The sequence below is a fragment of the Podospora pseudopauciseta genome, chromosome 6 (genome assembly GCF_035222475.1).
Source record: "Podospora pseudopauciseta strain CBS 411.78 chromosome 6, whole genome shotgun sequence".
NCBI lineage: Eukaryota > Fungi > Ascomycota > Sordariomycetes > Sordariales > Podosporaceae > Podospora > Podospora pseudopauciseta.
Genome location: NC_085895.1, coordinates 594,248 through 614,472, shown reverse-complemented (window position 1 = coordinate 614,472; position 20,225 = coordinate 594,248). Strand labels below are relative to the sequence as shown.

Genomic DNA, 20,225 nt, shown 5'->3' with positions numbered 1-20,225 from the left:
ATCAACTCAAAAAGGACCAAACACCTTGGCAGTGTTCTCCCATGCAGCTTCACACACCTCCTCCACACCCACCCCCTTGATCCCAGCCACAATCCTCGCAATCCGCTCAATGGTGCACGGCTCATTCCTCCCCTTGACCATCGCCCCCTCCTCCCACTTCTCCTTCTTGACAACCTTGAACCGATCAGGCACTTCGCTTTCCTTCTTCTGATTCTTCTTCCCCTGCGGCTGCTGTTGCTGCTTAGGCTTCTTGGGTTGTCGCTGGCTCTTCTTCTCCCCTTCCCCGCCAGCCTTGCCTCCCTCTACACCACCCCCCAACTCCAACTCAGCAGCCTTCTTCTCCAGCTCCTCCTGCGCTTTTCTTTCTGCCTCGATCTTTTCCTGCTTTTGCCTCTCCTCCTCCTCTAGCCTCTTCTTCTCCTCCTCTAGCTTCTTCTTCTCCTTCTCTTCCTTTCTTCTAGCTTCCTCAAACTGAACCAGATACTTCCACCCCTCATGCGTAGGCCTAACCTCACACCACGGACCATCCGTCTCAAGCATCATTTTGCTCAGGTCGATTTGCTTGACCACCTCGCAGTTTTCGACGGTCTTGAAACTGCACCCGTTGATGCCAATGTACAATCCCAGATCCATCAGCTCTTTTGCCTCTTCTATTGTTCCAGTAAAAGAGTGGACTACACCACCCTTTTGCAGCTTTTCAAGCCTAGGGCCAAACGCATCTTTGAGCAGACGAACAAAGTCCCCGTGTGCGGCGCGGGAGTGGAGAAAGAGCGGTAACTGAGGGGAGAGCGACGCCGCGAGTCTGAGCTGGGCGGCGAAGGAGTGGAGTTGTACTTCCTTTGAGCAGTAGTGGAGTCTGTCGTAGTCGAGGCCGAACTCGCCAAAGGCTATGAGGCTGTTTTTCGGGGCGGTAGTGATCAGGTCTTTGAGGTCGGAGATGATGTCTTCTGAGCGGGCGTGGTCGACGCCTTCGCCATCGAGGATGGGTTTTGTTGGGTCGGGCCCGCAGGCGGGGGTGTGCTGGTCGGCGGATTCGTCCTCGGATTGGGACTCGTCGTGGTGTTTGTGGTGGGAGGGGGAGAAGATGGAGGAGGAGCAGGGGTGGATTCCGGCTGTGGTGAAGACCACGTTCGGGAATTTGGAGGCTATTTTGAGGGCGTCACGGGAGGATTTGAAGGAGGAGCCGGTTACGAGGAGCTTGGTGCAGCCTACTTCTTTGGCTCTGTCGATGACACCCTGGAGGTCATCGGGGTGTCTTGATTTGCCATGGTAACGGCCGCGGAAGATGGGATCAGCGAGGTTGATGCCAATCTGATGAGGCGGAAATGGTTTATTAGTGGCTAGTCGATGAGATTAAATGATAAACTACCCACATCGATGTATCGCGGCTGGTATGTTGTGAGAGAGGCACCATTGGCCTGGGTTGAGTTGGACTCAGCCATTTTTGATCTGAGTGCAGGTGCTGCTGAGAAGTGATGTGCTGTTGCTCCGCTCGAGAGCAGAGCTCTTGTGAATATTCGTGCTGTTGATGAAGAACTCTTCAGTATCATACTCTCTCCAAGACTTATATCTCGAGAATCGATTTGACTCTAAGCTGGTCCTCAAGAGTCAGGCATGTCCTCATAGGTCGTCCTCACTGTGTGAGCCTTGACGGCCGTTTGAATGTTGACAGGGGTTACGCTGGCTAGTCCTAAAACGAGATGGGACCCTTGGAAACGTGGCTTACTTAAGCCAAGCGATGAGACTGGGGTTTGAATGTTTTTGGGCTTCAATGCCATCAAGAAGAACAAGCAGGTTCAACGCAGGGAAACACAGAGAAAATAATATACCGATACTGAGATTGATAATGAGGCTTGTCACCTGCCAAAATCTACATGCAGGGAGCCCTGAAATCCCGATCTTCCCAGGCAGCGAGACCTCGATGGTGGGGCAGATCGGATGGCCCCTGCGTCTGTTTAATGGGCAGCGGGGCACAGCGACGCGCCGGGCACCAAAATTCTGGTGTCCAACGCGTCCGACGCGATCCACATCCCGCCTCTCCTCTTAAAAGAAGATCGCGCAAAAGCAGCAAAGGCCCTTCCCTTCTCTCTTTTTGCATCCTCCCCCCGCAACCGCCAAACCCACGAATAACTCCAAGGACTGTCTGGCACCAGCCTTGTTTTCTTTTTCGACAAAGCATCTTTGCCAGCAGCTGTGATTTATTGAGGGACTAGCTATACGGCACCCTCACTTTTGCCATTCTCTATACCCACCAAATTTGGCCGCCTTTGTTCTCTACACAACCGACGCCATGTACGTCAAGAAGCGTGGTATGTTAACCCTCGAACTCCTACGAAGCCATTGGTGATGCTGATTTCAAGCAGATGGGCGCCAGGAGCGCGTTCAGTTCGACAAGATCACAGCCCGTGTTTCAAGGCTTTGCTATGGGCTTGACATGGACCATGTTGATCCTGTTGCCATCACTCAGAAAGTCATTTCCGGTGTGTACGGAGGCGTCACAACAGCTCAGCTCGACGATTTGGTAAGCTAATCTCACCTTGATCTTTATCTTAACACTCGACTCTAACAACTCTTTTCTCAGGCCGCCGAGACTGCCGCTTACATGACCGTCACCCACCCCGACTATGCTATTCTCGCCGCCCGTATCGCGGTTTCCAACCTTCACAAGCAGACCAAGAAGCAATGGTCGTCAGTAGTCAGCGATTTGTACCACTACGTCAACCCAAAGAATGGCCGCCCTTCGCCCATGATTGCCAAGGAGACATACGAGTGCGTCATGAGGCACAAAGACGACCTTGACTCGGCCATTGTCTACGACCGTGACTTCAACTACCAATACTTCGGCTTCAAGACACTGGAGCGCTCATACCTTCTCAAGCTCAACGGCAAGATTGTTGAGCGGCCACAGCACATGATCATGCGTGTGGCTGTCGGCATCTGGGGAGACGACATTGAGCGTGTCATTGAGACCTATACCTACATGTCCAGCAAGTTCTTCACGCACGCCTCGCCAACTCTCTTCAATGCCGGTACCCCCCAGGCTCAACTATCGTCATGCTTCTTGGTCGACATGAAGGATGACAGCATTGACGGCATTTACGATACCCTCAAGACTTGCGCTATGATCTCCAAGATGGCTGGTGGTATTGGTCTCAACATCCACCGCATTCGTGCCACTGGTTCGTACATTGCCGGCACCAACGGCACCTCCAACGGCATTGTCCCCATGCTTCGCGTCTTCAACAACACCGCTCGCTACGTCGATCAAGGTGGCAACAAGCGCCCCGGCGCCTTCGCTATCTACCTCGAGCCTTGGCACGCCGATGTGTTTGAGTTCCTCGACCTCCGCAAGAACCACGGTAAGGAGGAAATTCGCGCTCGCGACCTCTTCCTTGCCTTGTGGATCCCTGACCTGTTCATGAAGCGTGTTGAAAAGAACGGAGAGTGGACCCTCATGTGCCCCAATGAGTGCCCCGGCCTTGCCGACTGCTACGGCGAGGAGTTTGAGGCTCTGTATGAGAAGTATGAGAAGGAGGGCCGTGGCCGCAAGACGATCAAGGCCCAGAAGTTGTGGTATGCCATCCTCGAGGCCCAAACCGAGACTGGCAACCCCTTCATGCTGTACAAGGACGCTTGCAATCGCAAGAGCAACCAACAGAACCTTGGTGTGATTCGCAGCTCCAACCTGTGCACTGAGATTGTTGAGTACTCGGCTCCCGATGAGGTTGCCGTCTGCAATCTTGCCTCGCTCGCCCTTCCTCAGTTCGTTGACTATAACGAGGCCAAGTTCGACTTCAAGAAGCTCCACGAGGTCACCCAGATCGTCGTCCGCAACCTCAACAAGATCATCGATGTCAACCACTACCCCGTCAAGGAGGCTTACAACAGCAACATGCGCCACAGACCCATTGGTCTTGGCGTTCAGGGTCTTGCTGATGCTTTCCTCGCTCTGCGCATGCCTTTCGAGTCAGCTGAGGCTCGCGAGTTGAACAAGCAGATCTTTGAGACCATCTACCACGCTGCTTTGACCATGTCGTGCCAGCTTGCCAAGGAGCAGGGCACCTACTCCACCTACGAGGGCTCTCCCGTCTCCAAGGGCATCCTTCAGTATGACATGTGGAATGTGAAGCCCAGCGACCTCTGGGACTGGGATGAGCTCAAAGCCGAGATCAAGAAGAACGGCGTCCGCAACTCGCTGTTGGTTGCCCCCATGCCGACGGCCTCCACCTCCCAGATTCTGGGCAACAACGAGTGCTTCGAGCCCTATACTTCCAACATCTACCAGCGCCGTGTGCTTGCCGGCGAGTTCCAAGTCGTCAACCCCTGGCTTCTAAAGGACCTCGTCGATATGGGTCTCTGGTCTGACAACATGAAGAACCGCATCATTGCGGAGGGTGGCTCCATCCAAAACATTCCCAACATCCCGGCCGACATCAAGGCCCTGTACAAGACCGTCTGGGAAATCTCTCAGCGTACCATCGTCCAGATGGCTGCCGACCGTGGCGCCTTCATCGATCAATCCCAGTCGCTCAACATCCACATGCGTGATCCCACCATGGGCAAGATCACTAGCATGCACTTCACTGGCTGGAAGTTGGGTCTCAAGACTGGCATGTACTACCTCCGTACCCAGGCTGCTGCGCAGCCCATCCAGTTCACCGTCGATCAGGAGGCCCTCCTGGTGCAGGATAGTGCCGTTGCCAAGACATCATCCGGGCTTAAGAAGCGCGCTCCTCCCGGCAGCTACATGTCGTCCCCCAGCGCGGTCCCCCGGCCCATGGCCTTTGTGAAGGATATCCCCAGTGGTCTCAGCAACGGCGCTCCCACCACCCCTCCTCCTATCAAGACCCCCACCGCTGGTGAGGTCAAGTCACGTCCTCTGGCATCGCCAGCGAAGCCTCCTCCGTTCAAGGCGGACGTTCCGGAAGGTGACAGCCCCAAGGCTCTTCCCACCGAGCCGGCTGAGAAGCCCAAGGAGGAGTCGCTCGACGCTCCGGCTGCTGAGGTTAAGAAGGAGGCGGAGGACAATGATGACGAAAGCAAGGAGCGTGAGGTGGACATTTATTCCGAGGCAGTGCTTGCTTGTAAGTTGAATTCTCTCCGTCATCTCCGAACTTGACAACAGATGCTAACTGTGACGTTACAGGCAGCATTGAAAACCCCGAGGCCTGCGTGATGTGCAGCGGTTAATCATTTTCTCCTTTTCTTTTCTTCTCAGCGAGGTTGAGATTATGTGTGTATACATGAGCGAGAGCAAAGCAAGCATGGCGGGAATGCAGTGTGACGACGGACAGAGTAGATGAATTGCACAGAAACGGGAGGTTGGGGGCGTACATGGACCGGTCATATGAGGGATGAAGGATTGTAATATTTGGGAGCTTTTTTCCCTGGTTTGGTTTTTTTGTTTTGTATCATGTCTTTTTGTTGTACCTGGTTTACACAAAGGATAGTAAAGAGTGCGGGGCAAAAGCGATGTTGTGTGTGTGTGTGTGTGTGTGTGTGTGTGTGTGTGTGTGTGTGTGTGTGTGTGTGTGTGTGTGTGTGTGCGGTTGGCTTCGCCTGTCCTGTTATTTGCTTTTTTCTTTATCTATTGCATGGGATAACGGAGCGTTGCACACACCATCTATACCCAGGCACAACACAACAAATATTACACATACACTTACAGCGCTGAGGGAACAATCAAGAGGAGAGAGGGGTTTTGATAGTAGTACGGAGTATGCCTGGATAAATGTATAGTGGGTGCTGCATCATCACTTTTTCTTGCATTGCTTCATGATTGACGAATGCCCCTTTTTACACGCCGTTGACATCCGCATCATCATATCTGGGTTTCCGAGTTCCGGGTTACACTTTGTTCACGGGTAGGTGATTAAGAAACTTGGGAGATTCCATCGAATCTGTCTTATTGGACGGGTTGAGCAACCAGTCCAATTATATCTCTCTTTTTCTTCGTGTCATTGTCGGCAGACTCTTCCGCTTTGCCACTCATTTCAGGCTGGATGAATCAAATTCTGTGGACACAATGGGTGTGTGAGGGTTGTAGCCGCCCGGAGGACCGACACTCTTCTGTACTAGTGCTACGGTCTAAACACGAGGAGATTACTCTGGGAGTTGTGGTCACTTGGGATGAAATTTGTGTCTCAACGGTGGTGGTGGTGGTACAGAAGGGGCAAATTACGAATGAGGGAGCCAAAAGGTGGTGGTGGTGGTGGATGATGGTGGGTATGAATATATGCATTGCTGCTGCTGCACAGATTGATATGCTGTGGTTGTTGCAGCTCACTGCGTCGGTCAACAGTCGGTCAATGTCTAACCTGACCTGACCTGAGTTCGACCTTTTGGCTCACCTGATGAAGAAGCTGCGACACTGCAGCACATGCATACATATATCGTGACAGAGGGAAAGATCATCACCGCAGCAACACCCCGCAAATGTTCATCGCGGGGTTCTAATCGTCCTTTCAGTCGGATCCCATCACCAACGACAAAAATCGGGTGACAAGAACGTGATGTCTCCCTTCTAACCTCACCGCTCTCTAGTATCAGTATAGCTTATTGACCGCCACACTCGGTCTCCATCCAGAAGAAGCACTCATATCAATCTGCCAGCACTCCATGCCAGCAGTAGTAGCGGCGCATCAAAACCAAATTCACCCTATGATCGTGCAAAATAATCGTGAAGCAACTCCATATCGGGGATACCCCCCCAACCCCTCCAAACCGAGCCCGGCCTAGGGATCACGGCGTAGTCTCCTGTTGGTCACGGGCCTAGCCGCATCAAGTAAAAGATCCTACCAACATCGGAAAACGGTCAAAACACAGCAAAATCAACCGCATTTTCGTGCAGAACCATCTGACGACTATTTCAAACCACCCCCCACCGCAGCAGTCAATCACCTACAACCACCCACAACCACCACTGCTTCTACCCGGCCCGGCCTGCGCAGTGGACAAAGATTTCAAGACTACTGGCCATTGAATTGGCTGTTGAATTGGCTGGTGGTTTGAACTGGGTGGTGTGGGTGGTGGTGCCGTCTGAGTTGCAACCTCGCCCACGCAAAACCGCCTGCACACTTCAACATTTTCTTCAGCCGCAATACATACAAAAGCATTGCTTACAGTAAATTGCCAGGCTTCTGGCCTTCATTTTGCACCTATTTTGCTTCGATTTGACCAGGTTTTGGTCTTGCAATGTCTGTGGTTGTGTCTGTGAGCTGCCAGCTGTGTTTTTTGATGTTTTTTGACCAAAATGCTAAAATAGGCTAGGCCGGTGACCAACAGGAGACTACGCTGTGATCCCTAGCCAGGCTCCCCCCAACCACCTTTTAACACTATACTAGTGTACCTAGCTATCATGCAGGTGCAGAAAGAAAAAAAAAAGACTGCAGGTCCAAAAGTAGGGTCATCACCTTATCCATACACTAGCTACCGTCTGTGCTACTAGTCTATCATCTCATCTCCTTCAGGCACAGATAGGCGTTGCGCTTTCAGGTACAGCACACCACACCCAGGCGAGATCTGTGCAAGAAAGGGATATTGCAACCTGCAGGTGGGTGTGATCCAAAATGCAAAAGAATTTGTCTAGAACAGATGGAGCATGGAAGAGGACTAACTGGTTGGGCAAACCTCACTCCTTAATATGAAAATGGCTCTCGCGTTGTGGTTCGATGTGTCCCAGGTTGGAAATGAAAAGAGATGTTGGACAGTGTATACATGTCAAACCTACCACGTGTGTCTGTCTGTTCCTCAGCTTCTTGCCTGATTGTGAGATGAGACGTAACCCTTTTCTTCCCCAGCTTGTTTCTCTCTCTGCCGTGTGTGTCGCCCCAACCAGGTCTGAGAGGAGTATGCATGTCTCAGTTTTCGGCACTGCGTTGACAACAATGGTTCCCGGGAGAGAGAGGGCGAGGGAGAGGCTTTCCTTTCCCAACCTTTACTCTCTCCTTCATCCTGATGTCCTGATCATGACGCTGCGGAAAACCGGCAACTGGTGATAATCCTGATTACCTCATTCCCACCCCATCCAAGACCACGGAAAGGAGTGAAACAAGATGTCAAAGTGGTAGACGAATGGAACATGCACCAAGAATCGTTGCGTTGCCAAGATTTTTTGGGCGTCTTGGGTTGTTCACCTTCCAGCCAACCAATGACAGAATATGGCGGGGTTGGCGATAGAAGAGAGAAAAAAAGAAAACAACAGAACGCCCCCCAATTACAGAACAAAGCTTGTTTTTGTTTGGTGGTTGATTGGGGGCTACGAATCATCGGCGAGGAAGAAAAGATCGGGAGAGGGAGTGATGCAGGCTCTGCAAGCTGACGTCGAAAGCCAAGGCTGGGCAGGCCAGAGGAAAAGAAAAAGACAGGGGTGAAGGCATTCGCCTATCGGTGAGCCGCGGGCCAGCGACGAGTCGGGTGGAGGTGGAGAGGAGATCGGTGTGTCCACCGCCCAACCTCACTTTTTCTTCAACATCATGACAGAGACTGCTGAGGGTTGGCCGTCGGTCGACCTTGCAAAAAATGGGGATGGAGTAGGCTTGTGACAGAGGCGAGAGGAGGGGAGGCATAAGGTAGTGGCAGGCACTATGGAAGATTCGATGCATAAATCCAGGAACAAGTGCATAAAAGACAAAACAGGAACAAAAATAACAATAAACAAGGTCGATGACATCGTCTGTCTGTCTGCTGGCTGCCCTGTGCTTGGGAGCTTGGCTGCGACCCTCCACCTTGATTTCCAGCTTCCCGCCCCGATCCCCTCCACGCTATCGCAGCTCTTTCCCAGCTGCTCTGGGGTCGGGATGCAGATGGACAGGGGGGTCATCCCTGCTCCCAGCTCGACTGCATCGCCTGATTGGCCAATAGGAAGCTGCCAGCGACCTTGCCTGCCCACACGTGCAGCCACGGCCGCGATCTGGATGAACCTCGTCTTCAAGGTTTTCCTATCCCAAGGAAACAAAAGCGAGATAACCAAAACAAAATTCCTCAGCAACGGGGAACCCGTGGAGGGTCTCGACTCTGGGCTATCGTGGTTATGAAAAAAAAACTAATGCCAGACTATGGTGATTGTGCATAATTCGGCGGAGTCTTCCTAATAACTTCATATCAGAGAGAGTGAGAGAAGGAAACACCAGCGGGCACCTGAGGCATCATGGGGCAAACAGATTGGTTCGTGAGAGGGCAGGGTGGCCGCGGTGTGTGTAGCCATGTGGGATGCGTCCTTCTCTTGCATATCGGGCCGTGATGTGGCAGGCAAGAGCCCCAATCCCGTCATGACACAGATTGGCGATGGCTGGTGGTTCCATCCCAGAGACTAAGCAAGTGCCGTGGAGAAGACAAACCCTGGTAAATTTGAGGGCTGGTGAGGTGTGTGGGCTTGGGTACTTTCCCGAGTGACGGAGGACGACCGACGGGACGGTTCCAGGTTGCTCTGCAAGGGCACCTGGCCTGGAGGGCTCCTGCCTTGCAACAATATAAGTCCTGCCGCCTGACGCACCACTCACCTTCCGTCTGCTTCCAACTTCCAAGCTCGTACAAGTCCCACCTGTCCTGGTCTGCCCTTCAAAACCACGACTCTTCGTCCTCTCTTCTCTCTCCTCGACCTTTTCCCTCAACAACAACAACAACAACAATCTTACAGAGCATCGACTTTTTTTGCGACTCTCCTAGCCAACCACCCCTTAAGCATCATCCTACATTGTCAGTACCTTACCCCCCTTCTCTCACCTTCACTTGGAATCCCAATTCTGACTTGACTCTTCTTCGTCTGCAGTATTCCTAGGATCACATCCCCACCCACATCGCCAAAATGAAGTCCATCGCTACTTTCGTCCTTGCTTTCGGCGCTGCCTCCGTTGTGGCCCAGAACCAGTGGCCTGAGGGCTTCCCCGAATGCGGTGTAAGTGTTCTTTGTCCCAGCACTCGATGTCGTCACGCCACTAACCACCATGTACAGAAAACCTGTATCAGCAACATGCAAGGCAAGGCTGGTAGCGAGTTCTCCAACTGCGCTGCCGGTGATGCTGCGTGCCTCTGCGGAGCCGCCAACTTCCGCTGGGGCATCAACGACTGCGCCGACCAGGCTTGCGGTAACTCGGCTGTTGCCCAAGTTGTCAAGGATTACGGCGTCGCCTATTGCAGCTCTGTCAATGCTCCTACCGCCATCCCCCCTACCGTCTCGAATGTCCCTACTACCTCGGCTGATGCCTCCGCCACCACCACCCAGGGCTCTGAGAGCGCCACTACCACCGAGTCCAGTGATGATGCCACTCCCACTCCCGTCTCGACCCAGACTTGGACTTCGACCCTGACCTCTGATGGCGTCGAGGCTACTGCCACTGGCACCACTACCATTCTGGGCATCTCTAATGTTCCCGGTGCTACCTCGGTTCCCGAGACCACCCTCACCACCGATCTGCTCACCACCGTCACCGAGGACTCCACTACCTTCACCTCCACCGTTGGCCAGACCACCCTCACCACCAGCCTCACTGGCTCTGCCCTCAGCAGCGCTCTTAGTAGCCAGGCTGACGAGGCCACTCAGTCTTCCGATGCTAGCACCAGCACCAGTAGCGCCTGGGGTGCTCAAGTCACTGCTCCTCCCGCCCTCGGCTTCCTTGCCGCCGCTGGTATCGCTGCCGCTCTTCTCTAAGTTGTTGCACCATCAACGACGTTTTTTCTCTGATCGACAACGACATGGAGGACCAAAAAGGAAGATACGAGACACGATATCCCAATCTTAATGACTGGTGGCCGGCTTGGTTGCGAATGGAGCTCATGGGTAGTTAGACAAGAGCCCCAGTCCTCACTGGGTCTTGATGGCTGATTTTTTCTTCTTCTCTCATTTGGTGTGGTGTTGACGGTGGTGGTTCGGCAGGTGCTGTTTTTTGCTTGCTGGACATTGATTCTCTTGTACATATTGTAGGATTTGGGACGTTTATTTGCGGATATGATACCCCCACGACGGGTCGACATTAGTGATTTTACGCATGGCATGCATCTGAAGGGTTTAATGAGGCTACCCATGTAATAGATAGATAGTGATATGGGTGGGAATTTACGAAATATTCTTAATTTGGTTCTGATTTCTCTGTGAATTGTGTCTCCTTCATGCCCGATCCAACAGCTCTCGAGTCTCCAGTCAATGTTGACAAAACCAATGACATCATCGCCACATTTTCTGTCTAGTGATGGTCTCCTCTTCACCAGCAACGGCAACCCATGACGAATGCGATAGTGTCGCTTCTTGATTGTTGTATTCGACCACGAATAGCATGGAGAAGATGGTTGTGAAAATAAGGTTCGTCAGCGTGCCATCGGGTGACTGGAATGGCAACGAGGCTCTGCTGATGGCGTACTGACGGTAACGAGCCACAGGCACAGTTTTTCTAGCCACACCCTCACCACCGCTTTACAACGGAGGGGGATGAGCATGTTTTATGGAAGCAGGTGAGCAGTTTAAGCAGGCCAGGGCTCCTATCCTCGGTGGACCCTTTTATGGGGTTTAATTCCGTCGATGTGTAGTCTTTTGCAAGATTCCAAGCGGATCATGTTCGCCGTTGTGGCAATTGGAGAGCTCCACGTAAGTGCCACGGGTTGACCGGCTCATTTCTATTCTCTCATCCCAATGGGAGGTAGCTAACTCGAAACCAGCAAGGCAGGAGGACAACTGATGGGTTCGACGCGTAACAACTGGCGGACTCGGGAGGCAAAGACACCTGCTGGTTCATCGCAACTTTCCTGTCCACCGGTCAGGGTCATGCTCGGGCCATTTTCCGTCAGCTGCCCGGCCATGGTGTAGTGGTTTGGAGCCTTGCCGGTTGGGTCGTGTGTCGTTCGGAAATGTGACCGCACAGCGGTCAGGTGTACATACCATGGGTATTTGCTGGTATTTTCAAGGCTTATTGTGTCCCTTCGACCGCGTCAAGCACCAGTGCGAACCACACAAACTCGCACAAATTTTGACCGAAACTTACTCGGAGAAGGCCAAGGCCCAAGTTTCGTTCACGAACGCTACATTTTCGGCAAACGAGAGGAGCCCAACGGTAGGAGAAAGCCCGCCAGTATGGGAAAGCGCAGGGAGTAGTACTACGGCAGAGAGAAGGAGCACGGTAGAGAGAAGCACCACGAGTAGGATAAGCACCGCGAGAGGGAGAAACACCACGACAGGGAGAAGTGGTACAACAAGGAGAAGCATCGCGAGAGTGAAAAGCCAAACGGCAAAGAGAAAGCTGGGCCTTCCAGCACCGAGGACCCGTATGCCTTCCTGGCATGTTTCAACACGGCCTTTCTCAACGACGACTCCGGTTCTATGATGGGCTCACGCGAGAAAGAAGCCCGCAATGTCCTCAAGGAACTCGCACCGATCTGCACAGCTTATGATTCCGGTGGTGTAGACCTTTACTTTCTGAGTGTAATGCATTGGGATCGTGGAAAGCATTGGGATCGTAGAAAGCATTGGGGTTGTCGGCCCGAAGACTACCGTGGTATCAAGGATGGCAATCGAATCCTAGAGATTTTCAATACCGAGATTCAGCCCCAGTTTGGCACTCCTTACCGGCGCTCGCATCAGTGACATTCTCAAGCCTTATGTTCAACATCTAGAAGCCTTGTACAACTCCTCGCCATTTTCCGGCGACCCGGGGGTCAAGCCACTCAACTTGATCGTTGTTACCCACGGCTGTCCAAATGAGGGCCCCGACCCTAAGGGAATCATCAGAAACCTTGCCAGCCGGTTAGACCGAATCGATGCCCCTCCTCACCAGCTGGGGATTCAGTTCTTTCAAGTGGGGTCAGACAGGCATGCCAGGAGAGCACTGAGAGACCTGGACGACGGACTAAATGGTGTTAGGGATATGGTCGATGCGATTTCTTTCGACAGGCGTAGCTGGCTTTTTGGGGCTAAGAAGTTGACCGCTGTGGGGATCCTAAAGACCCTCAGGGGCTCTGTCAACAGAAAGCTTGACCGAGCGAAGACGAAGGAATTGTACGGATGGGGTTAACTTGACAAGAAAAGATGCCAATAAACGTAGAAATGGGGACAGTTAATGGGAATGGGTGCAATGCGGTCGCTGTTCACGGCGGATAGGAAGATTGAGGGAAAAGATTCTGTAAACGATGATGACCCATTGTTAAATACCTTGATCAAGCGGGGAACATGTTGAGCATGAAGACGGAAAGAATCATGGAATGTCGGGACGAAAATGGCAAGTGTACTTCATGTTTGCCTGCTGTCCCCGTGGGAAACTCCTGTTCCTCGAGGCATGAACACGGGAGACATCTCCCCAGAGAGAGGACCTGGAGACAGGTGTCCGGAGGCAGGAATCACCACAACAGTTCCAGAAATGCATAAAACCACAAAACCAGTCATAATCATGATGATATCAACACCAACCAACACCAACCAACACCAACCCCCAATCCTCAGCCATACAACACCAAACAACCCCTTAACCCGCCCAAAAGCCAATGCTAACATACACCGTTGTAGTGTAAACAAACAGACCCCATTCATAAACATCATTACAGTCTCCTCTTTGCTGTTGATCATTCATTCCCTTTTCCAAGTTACCCAATCCCAAAAACACCGTCACAGCCTCATCATCTCCTGGTACAGTTACAGCCAGCCCGCCCTCGAAAGAGAAAAGAAAAACTCCAAAAAGATAAAATATTAAAACAACCACCACCACCTGTCCTTCTCACCTCGGAGTGGATCGAAAAGAAAAGAAAAAGAAAAAAAACAGATTAAGCAAAACTATCTTCAGCCTCCCCCTTCTCCCTCTTCTTCTCCCCGGCACCACCCTGCTTCTCCCCCTCCTCAACCAACCCCCCTTCCAACAACTTCCTCCAAGCCCCATCCCCCTCCTCCTTCTTCTCCCCACCCCCAACCTCCAACCCATCCAGCTTCCTCACACTCGGCACCCTCTCCGAAACCATAAACTCCCACAACCTCCTCCTCATAGCCGTATTCGAATCCAACCGCCCCCTGTACTCCCTATCCCTCTGCCGATCCTGCTCCGGCAACACAAACCTCCCCCCCTCATCCTTCTCCCCCTCCTTCCCCCCCTTCACAGCAACCACCAAATGATTATTATCCCGCTGCTGCAACGGCGCATAAAACCCCAACGTCACCAAATTATCCCTCACATCACACTCCCTCAACCACCTAAACCCACCCAGCACCTCCACCAGCTTGGCCGCATCCCCCAGCCGATTCCCGCTCATAAACAACCTCTTCAGCCGGGGGATATACCTCAACGGCCTAATCTCGCTCAGCGCGTTCATGTTCAGGTTCAACACCCTCAAATTCGGCATCAACATCCCAAAATCCTTTGGCAACTGCTCCAGCCCGCAATTCGCCACCTCCAACAGCTGCAGATTCAAAAAATCAACCTGCGGCTCAAACGTGTGGAGCGGGTTGCCCGAGAGGAATAACTTGCGGACTTCATACACGCGAGACAGCAAAAAGGGGAGGTCGAGCGGGGTGCTGGACCGCTGCTCGCGAAGAGACAGCGAGTCAATCCTCCTCGCGCGGGAGAACCCACTGATGCGAACGAGAAAATTCTTGTCTGCGTGGAGGAGGCGGAGGTGAGGCATCCTGGCGACGGAGAGGGAGGTGAGCTGGTTGTTGTTGAGATACAGATAACGAAGGGAGTGCATCGGGGTGTCGGAACCAGCAGAAAACGACTCGAGCTGGTTGCCTTCCAGATCAAGAGACGACAGAGCCGGGAGAGCGTCGAGGTTGTTGACAGTCTTGATCCTGTTCCCCTTCAAATCAAGATCCGTCAGTTGCGACAGGGTAGCCCCTTCGAAATCAACCTCCTCAATCTGATTCCCCCTCGCGCGAAGACTCTGAAGTCCACGATGATACTTGATCCCATCCAAACTCGTTAACTGATTATTGTCAGCCTTGATGCTCCGCAGGTGAACAAGCGTCCTCAGCGGCGTCAAGCTCGTCAACGCATTGTTCGAAACGTCAACATATTGCAGATTCATCAAATGCCCCCATGCCGTCAACCCCGAGAGCTGATTGTTGGCCATCCTCAAATGCAACACCGAAATCGGGATCCCGCTCAGGTTCCGGATGGCATTGTTGGAGACATCCAGGCTCTCAAGTTGCCCACAAAAGTCGTCCAGCGAGTGCAAACTGTCAAGCTGCTTGTCGCGCAGTTCGAGCTCGCGCATGTCTTCCCAGTAAGGCTCAAACGGTTCCACCTCGGCAATCTTGTCCACCAGCTGGCGGGTGCTCATCGAGACGTGGCGTTTGGAAGGGCTGCCAGTCACTAAACGGTGGTCATTAACCACATAGCTCGCCTCGAGTGGCAACGTCTCCTCCGGACGATGAATGGTGAACTCCGACATGGGGCTGAGCGAAAACGTCCCGACATACTGGCTGATAATCGGCGTATTGTTCATGTCGGGAATCGGACACGTCGAAGGCCGAGCAGGAGTGACGACAATACTGACACTGCCGTGCCGTTCATCACCCTCATGAGCAACAACGGTGTTCTCCGGCACGATGCTGAGCTCCATCCCAGACGGACCGTTAGAACCGCCCTGGGCCTGGGCCTGGGCCTGCGCAGATTCCTCCTCGTGCTCATCAATCCTCGACACCGGCCTCGCCATAAGGGTCTGGCCCCGGAACGAAAGGTGCCTCGGCGGACCCCTCGAAGTGCTTCTCGACCTTGACGTCCGCCTCCTGGGAGTCGCCTGGATAGAAACGGTTTTCCTACCCCGTTTCAGCTGATCTAGAGCAACATCCTTGGCAATATCTTCAGCAACCTGCTCAATAACCCCGGATTCTTCCCACTCAAACTCATCCTCACCACCCGACAAATCCTGGATAACCTCTGCAATGGGCGAAGAGAAGCTGATCGTCAACCTCCTACGCTCCTTGAGAGCAGCCAAGTCCTCACTCAAACTAATCTTTGCCTCCCCTCTCGTCGGCGTCTTGAGATTCGCAAGATTTGTCTGGAGAGAGATAGTCGACCTCGGCCCGCGACTCGGTGTCTCCCCATTACCCATGCTCAGCCTCAAGGCCGCAGTGGCAGTCGCAATACTAGCACCACTCAAACCACTGACATCCGCCGAAGGGCCCCTCTTCGGGCTCTCTGGCGTCGTAGACCCTTGGTTGAACATTGTATCCGAACCGCTCTCCTTCCTGCCCGTCGCCAGCGCCAGGTTCTGCATCTCCATCGTGATATCAACCGACAAATCTGGTATCCCAGCAAAAGGATCATCCTCGCTCGCCTCCGACGGCAGAAAGTTTGACCTCGCCGAATTAGCCCTTGACCTCCTTCCCTGAAGAACCACAGGCGGCGGTGCCGGCGTTGGTGATGGTCTCTTTTTGATCCACACATTCCGTTGCCTATCCAACACCATATTCCCCACCCTGTCCGGAATCAAATGCAGGACACTCTCCGGCGCAATCGTCTTCCTCGCCTCCGATCCCCTTGAAGACCCTCTTGACGACTGAGTGGCATAGGTAGAATTCGTCCCAACAGACCCAGGATTGCTGGTCCCGTACGAAGCCGGCCCCTCATCCGTAAAAATATCCCCTTCCTGCCACTCGGGATTCCTCGAGATTCTCAAATTCGGCGGGTCGCTAATAACCCCCCCGTCATCATGATCAAACAGCGACGTCCTCGTCATCCCAGCATTAGCACTCCCATACGAAGCCTTGATCTGACTCGCCCTCTCCTCCATCTCCTCCCTCTCCCTCGCCGCCCGTAACGCCTCCAAGCTCAAATCCCTCGACCTCACCGAGCTAGCAATAACATCCCCCATCTCGCTCCCCTCCTCATACTTCTTCAACCTCTCCGCCAGTTCCGGATCCTCCTGCTTCGTCGGCCTCCTCGACAACGGCGGCCTCCCCTCTCGGCTCGGCGGTCGCGAAAAAGGCTCCTTGCTCGAAGCATAAGAACTCTCCCCGTCCATAACTGCCTGCGCATTCTCCCCCTCCGACTCCTCCAAGCTCGCCAGCCCGCTCGCCAACCCGGCCTTGCTCCGAATCATGGCCATAATCTTGTTCGCCTCATTGATAAAATCCTCCGTCCTAATCGATGGCTTCCTGTTTGTCGGCGGCTGCGCCCCTGAAGTAGGTGGATGTCCCCCCGCAGTACCCGGACGCGTGTTCCTGCTCGACCTCATCGGTGACCTCGTCGCCGCAGGGTCAATCTCGAGCAGCGGCGCGCGCTGCTGTGTCGAAGACCGTTGGTTCGGCGTCGGTGTCCTAGGCCGTCCCAACTCCTCCCCCGCCTTGCTAATCATCTCCACCTCCTCCGCCATCCTTTCTCCTTCCTCCTGTTGCTCCTCCTCCTCCTCCGACGATAACTGCTGCTGTTTCTGCTCCTGACTAGCCGCCCGCGCCTCCCTCCTCTGCTGATGCCTCAGTATCGCCTCCTGCATCTGTTGATGACTCATTTGCACCGCGTCAACTCCCGCGGTAGAATCTGCGGCAGAAGAATCGTCGTCATCATACGTCCCATAAGAAACATCAGACTTGTGCAGCGTCCTCCTCCTCTTGGGCGTCGGATCCTTCGATGGCGATGTCCTAGGACGTTTAATTTCCGACAACAGTCCCCCCCCTGTCCCTGTAGTACTAACGTCTCTTCTCCGCCTGGGAGTGGAGATCCTGCTATCACCACCACCAAAAGGAAACGACGTCCTCTTACTCCTCTTGTATCTCCTACTCCCGCCACTGTACAACTCCCCCGCGCCCGAAAAAAGACTCCGTCGCGTAGTAGCAGCAGCAGCAGCAGTAGTAGTAGTAGAATAAGCCGAATTCACCGTCGTCGTCGCCGACTTTTGCCTTCTTCTCCTCGAAATCCTCAACAAATCATCCTCAATCTCCCAAGGCGAGCTCTCATCATCGTGGCTAGTAAAGTCGCCAAAAATCGGCGGACGCGACGACGCGCGGTGGTGGGTGGAGCCATTGTTGTCTTGATCATCCTCGTCAAGACCAGGGCTAGCAGGACCCCTGTTCTCCTTGTCCGCCTCTAGTCCGGATGCGTCCACCCCCCCAACGTGCGAAAACTCGTCTTGGAACTCGTACCCGTCCAGCTCCCCCTCGCCAAACCTGCTGACCCTGCTCTGGTCCTGCGCAATCGCAAAAGAATTGTCACTCGCCAATGGCTCCGCCTGAAACTGGCTCAGTCTCCTCAGCAGCGTCTGGTTGGTAAACGTGTCATACGGCTGAAACAGCTTCAACGGACTCGCAGTGCTAGGTGGCGGCACAGGAAGTAACCTCTGCGCCTTTTGCGGGCTTGGGTTAGGAGCAGAAGGATACTGAGGACTGTCAACCGGGATTTCAGCCGATTCATCCCACGGCTCTACCCTCACGGTAGGGAATTGCTTTGGCGTGCTGGCCTGGAGCGACTCCTCCGGGCAGAATTCCGAAGCATCATGCCCCGAACTCAGCCGGTGATGCCGAAAAGACCCCTCCGCCGACCGGCCACCGCGCTGGAAGTTGATGTACCCGCCCTGTCTCACAAACTCCCTCGTGCTAGTAGTACCATTCTTTGACTTCCCATTCCCGTCTGACTGGCCATCCGCCTCGTCCTCCTCATCCGTACCCCCCGTGAGAAAACGTTGGTTCTGTCTCAACTTCTCCAACCGCTTCCGCAGCTCCTCAGGCGGTAATTCCGCAGGCCCAAACACCGTCTTCCCATTGCTAGCCTGGCGCCGCTCTATCAGGATCGGGCTAAAATCCTCATTCCTCACGTCGCTCCTGCCGCTGACCTTCCTCGAGTCCACCACCAACGAGTTCTGGTTCGAAACATCCGTCTGCGCAGTCGTCGTGGCCTGCTGCGTGCAGCTATCAGGTAACATGCTATTCTCCGAATCCCTACTCTGATCGAACGAGTCCTCCATTCGCCTCTGCCTCGCAGTAGTAAGTATTTGTGATCTCCTCCCCACTGCTCCAGGGTGTTCCGGCAACTCCTGAACAGACTCCTCCGCCTGTGTCTCAACAGTCGACGACAACAAATCCCGCTGATACACCGGCGGACTAGACGGCAGCGTAAACCGCGAAGACCTCGGCTCAAACGACTCCTCCCTGCTGGCATTCCCCGTCGTAGGCGGCTTGAAAATATTCTCCAGCCCCTTCCCCGCAGAAGTAAACAAATCCGCCTGCTCCCCATACGACAAATCCCCATACACCAGCCGTCTCTTCCACTCCGGAGTCGACCCCCGCCTGTTGTTGACCGACGCGATCGACTTGTGCTGAACCACCGACCCGACCGTCGAGAGGGAATTCGAACGATCAGAGGAGAAGGAGGAGCGGCTGTCGGCCGTGCTCCGCCCGTTACTAAACTTGAGCTCTTGCGACAGCTTCGACGAGGTGCGGCGGGGACTGTAGTTAACATTTCGCTCGCCGAGGATGTTGCTGCTGTTCGCGGCGTTGTCGAGGTTCTTCCTGCTCAGTCGGGGGATTCGGCTCGGTGTCGTCGTCGTCGTCGTCGACTCTTTGGCTTTCCGTTGCGCGTCGGGGGAAGGTGCGGAGGAATGGGGGTCGGCCACGGACGCGTCCGATCCCGGTTGCGACACCCAATCCTCCGAGAGGGAGTCCAACCAGGCGTGCCCCATGGCTGACGGGGATGGGGAAATGGGGATTGGGATGGGCGTGGGTTGGGATGAAGGTTGTTTTTGTTTGTGTGTATGGTTTTTGTCCTAGAATGATCATGAAGGCGTGGGGTCCCTGGAGATCAGATGGGAGAGAAAAAGTCGTGTGGGAATCTCCAGAGCTCAGCGTGTAAACGGCGGGGTATTCTGAAATAGCATTCGGCCGTCTTGAAAAGTGTTGGTAATATTGCGCCGTTTGCGATTAATCATGCGGCGGTGACAATGTCACGGAAAAAGATGGTGATTCTCGAATTGGGATTCTTTGCTGTAAAGGTATTTTGGGAATACCTGTGTAGTATGGAGTATGAATGCGCGACGTTGTGCCTTGGGAACATGCAAGACGTGACAGGCCAAAGTGATTCCATCCTGGCAATTCCCCTTCCTGCATCCGACATCTCTCAAACCCAAATGATCGCGTTTTTAGGTAAACACTGATGCAGCTTCTGATTGGCTGCCCTTACGGCTTTTGCGCGTTGCTGTAGCAGCCGTGTGACATGGGCGGCGGGGGAGTCCGCGGGGCAAGGACCAAGCTTTTGGGAGATCGAGCTCGCTTTTCCAGAACGGGTTTAACGTGGTCTGCATAACATTTTTTGATGGAATTGTCTGGA

At 53.7% G+C, this 20,225-nt stretch overlaps 5 protein-coding genes across 5 annotated transcripts; 3 read left to right on the top strand and 2 right to left on the bottom strand.

Annotated features, from left to right (window-relative positions):
- Window positions 1-6: 6 nt before the first annotated feature.
- Window positions 7-1,414, bottom strand: QC763_604470 (uncharacterized protein; the record flags this gene model as incomplete). Its single annotated transcript, XM_062914290.1, has 2 exons — window positions 7-1,311; window positions 1,370-1,414. The coding sequence occupies 2 exons, from the start codon at window positions 1,412-1,414 to the stop codon at window positions 7-9; spliced, it is 1,350 nt and encodes a 449-aa protein (XP_062762518.1).
- A 410-nt stretch (window positions 1,415-1,824) lies between these two features.
- Window positions 1,825-5,768, top strand: RNR1 (ribonucleotide-diphosphate reductase subunit rnr1). The gene is made up of 5 exons (XM_062914289.1): window positions 1,825-2,309; window positions 2,364-2,521; window positions 2,582-5,084; window positions 5,147-5,477; window positions 5,516-5,768. The coding sequence occupies exons 1-4, from the start codon at window positions 2,291-2,293 to the stop codon at window positions 5,188-5,190; spliced, it is 2,724 nt and encodes a 907-aa protein (XP_062762517.1). The 5' UTR covers window positions 1,825-2,290; the 3' UTR covers window positions 5,191-5,477; window positions 5,516-5,768.
- A 3,413-nt stretch (window positions 5,769-9,181) lies between these two features.
- On the top strand, window positions 9,182-11,099 carry QC763_604450 (uncharacterized protein). The gene is made up of 3 exons (XM_062914288.1): window positions 9,182-9,696; window positions 9,770-9,895; window positions 9,953-11,099. Exons 2-3 carry the CDS (start codon window positions 9,806-9,808, stop codon window positions 10,646-10,648), a joined length of 786 nt encoding a protein of 261 aa, XP_062762516.1. The 5' UTR covers window positions 9,182-9,696; window positions 9,770-9,805; the 3' UTR covers window positions 10,649-11,099.
- Window positions 11,100-12,307: 1,208 nt separating this feature from the next.
- Window positions 12,308-12,998, top strand: QC763_604440 (uncharacterized protein; the record flags this gene model as incomplete). Its single annotated transcript, XM_062914287.1, is given in 3 exon segments — window positions 12,308-12,420; window positions 12,439-12,482; window positions 12,601-12,998. The coding sequence occupies 3 exon segments, from the start codon at window positions 12,308-12,310 to the stop codon at window positions 12,996-12,998; spliced, it is 555 nt and encodes a 184-aa protein (XP_062762515.1).
- Window positions 12,999-13,740: 742 nt separating this feature from the next.
- On the bottom strand, window positions 13,741-19,581 carry NUD1 (the record flags this gene model as incomplete). Its single annotated transcript, XM_062914286.1, has 1 exon — window positions 13,741-19,581. The coding sequence occupies one exon, from the start codon at window positions 19,579-19,581 to the stop codon at window positions 13,741-13,743; it is 5,841 nt and encodes a 1,946-aa protein (XP_062762514.1).
- Between the last annotated feature and the right edge of the window lie 644 nt (window positions 19,582-20,225).

What these genes read in the sequence shown, in the direction of transcription:
- QC763_604450 (XM_062914288.1), top strand. Translation starts at nt 9,806, where the DNA reads ATGAAGTCCATCGCTACTTTCGTCCTTGCTTTCGGCGCTGCCTCCGTT. An exon ending in AGGGCTTCCCCGAATGCGGT is followed by an intron (nt 9,896 to 9,952) that starts GTAAGTGTTCTT and finishes CACCATGTACAG; the next exon opens with AAAACCTGTATCAGCAACAT.
- RNR1 (XM_062914289.1), top strand. An exon ending in CAGCTCAGCTCGACGATTTG is followed by an intron (nt 2,522 to 2,581) that starts GTAAGCTAATCT and finishes CTCTTTTCTCAG; the next exon opens with GCCGCCGAGACTGCCGCTTA. An exon ending in TTCCGAGGCAGTGCTTGCTT is followed by an intron (nt 5,085 to 5,146) that starts GTAAGTTGAATT and finishes GTGACGTTACAG; the next exon opens with GCAGCATTGAAAACCCCGAG.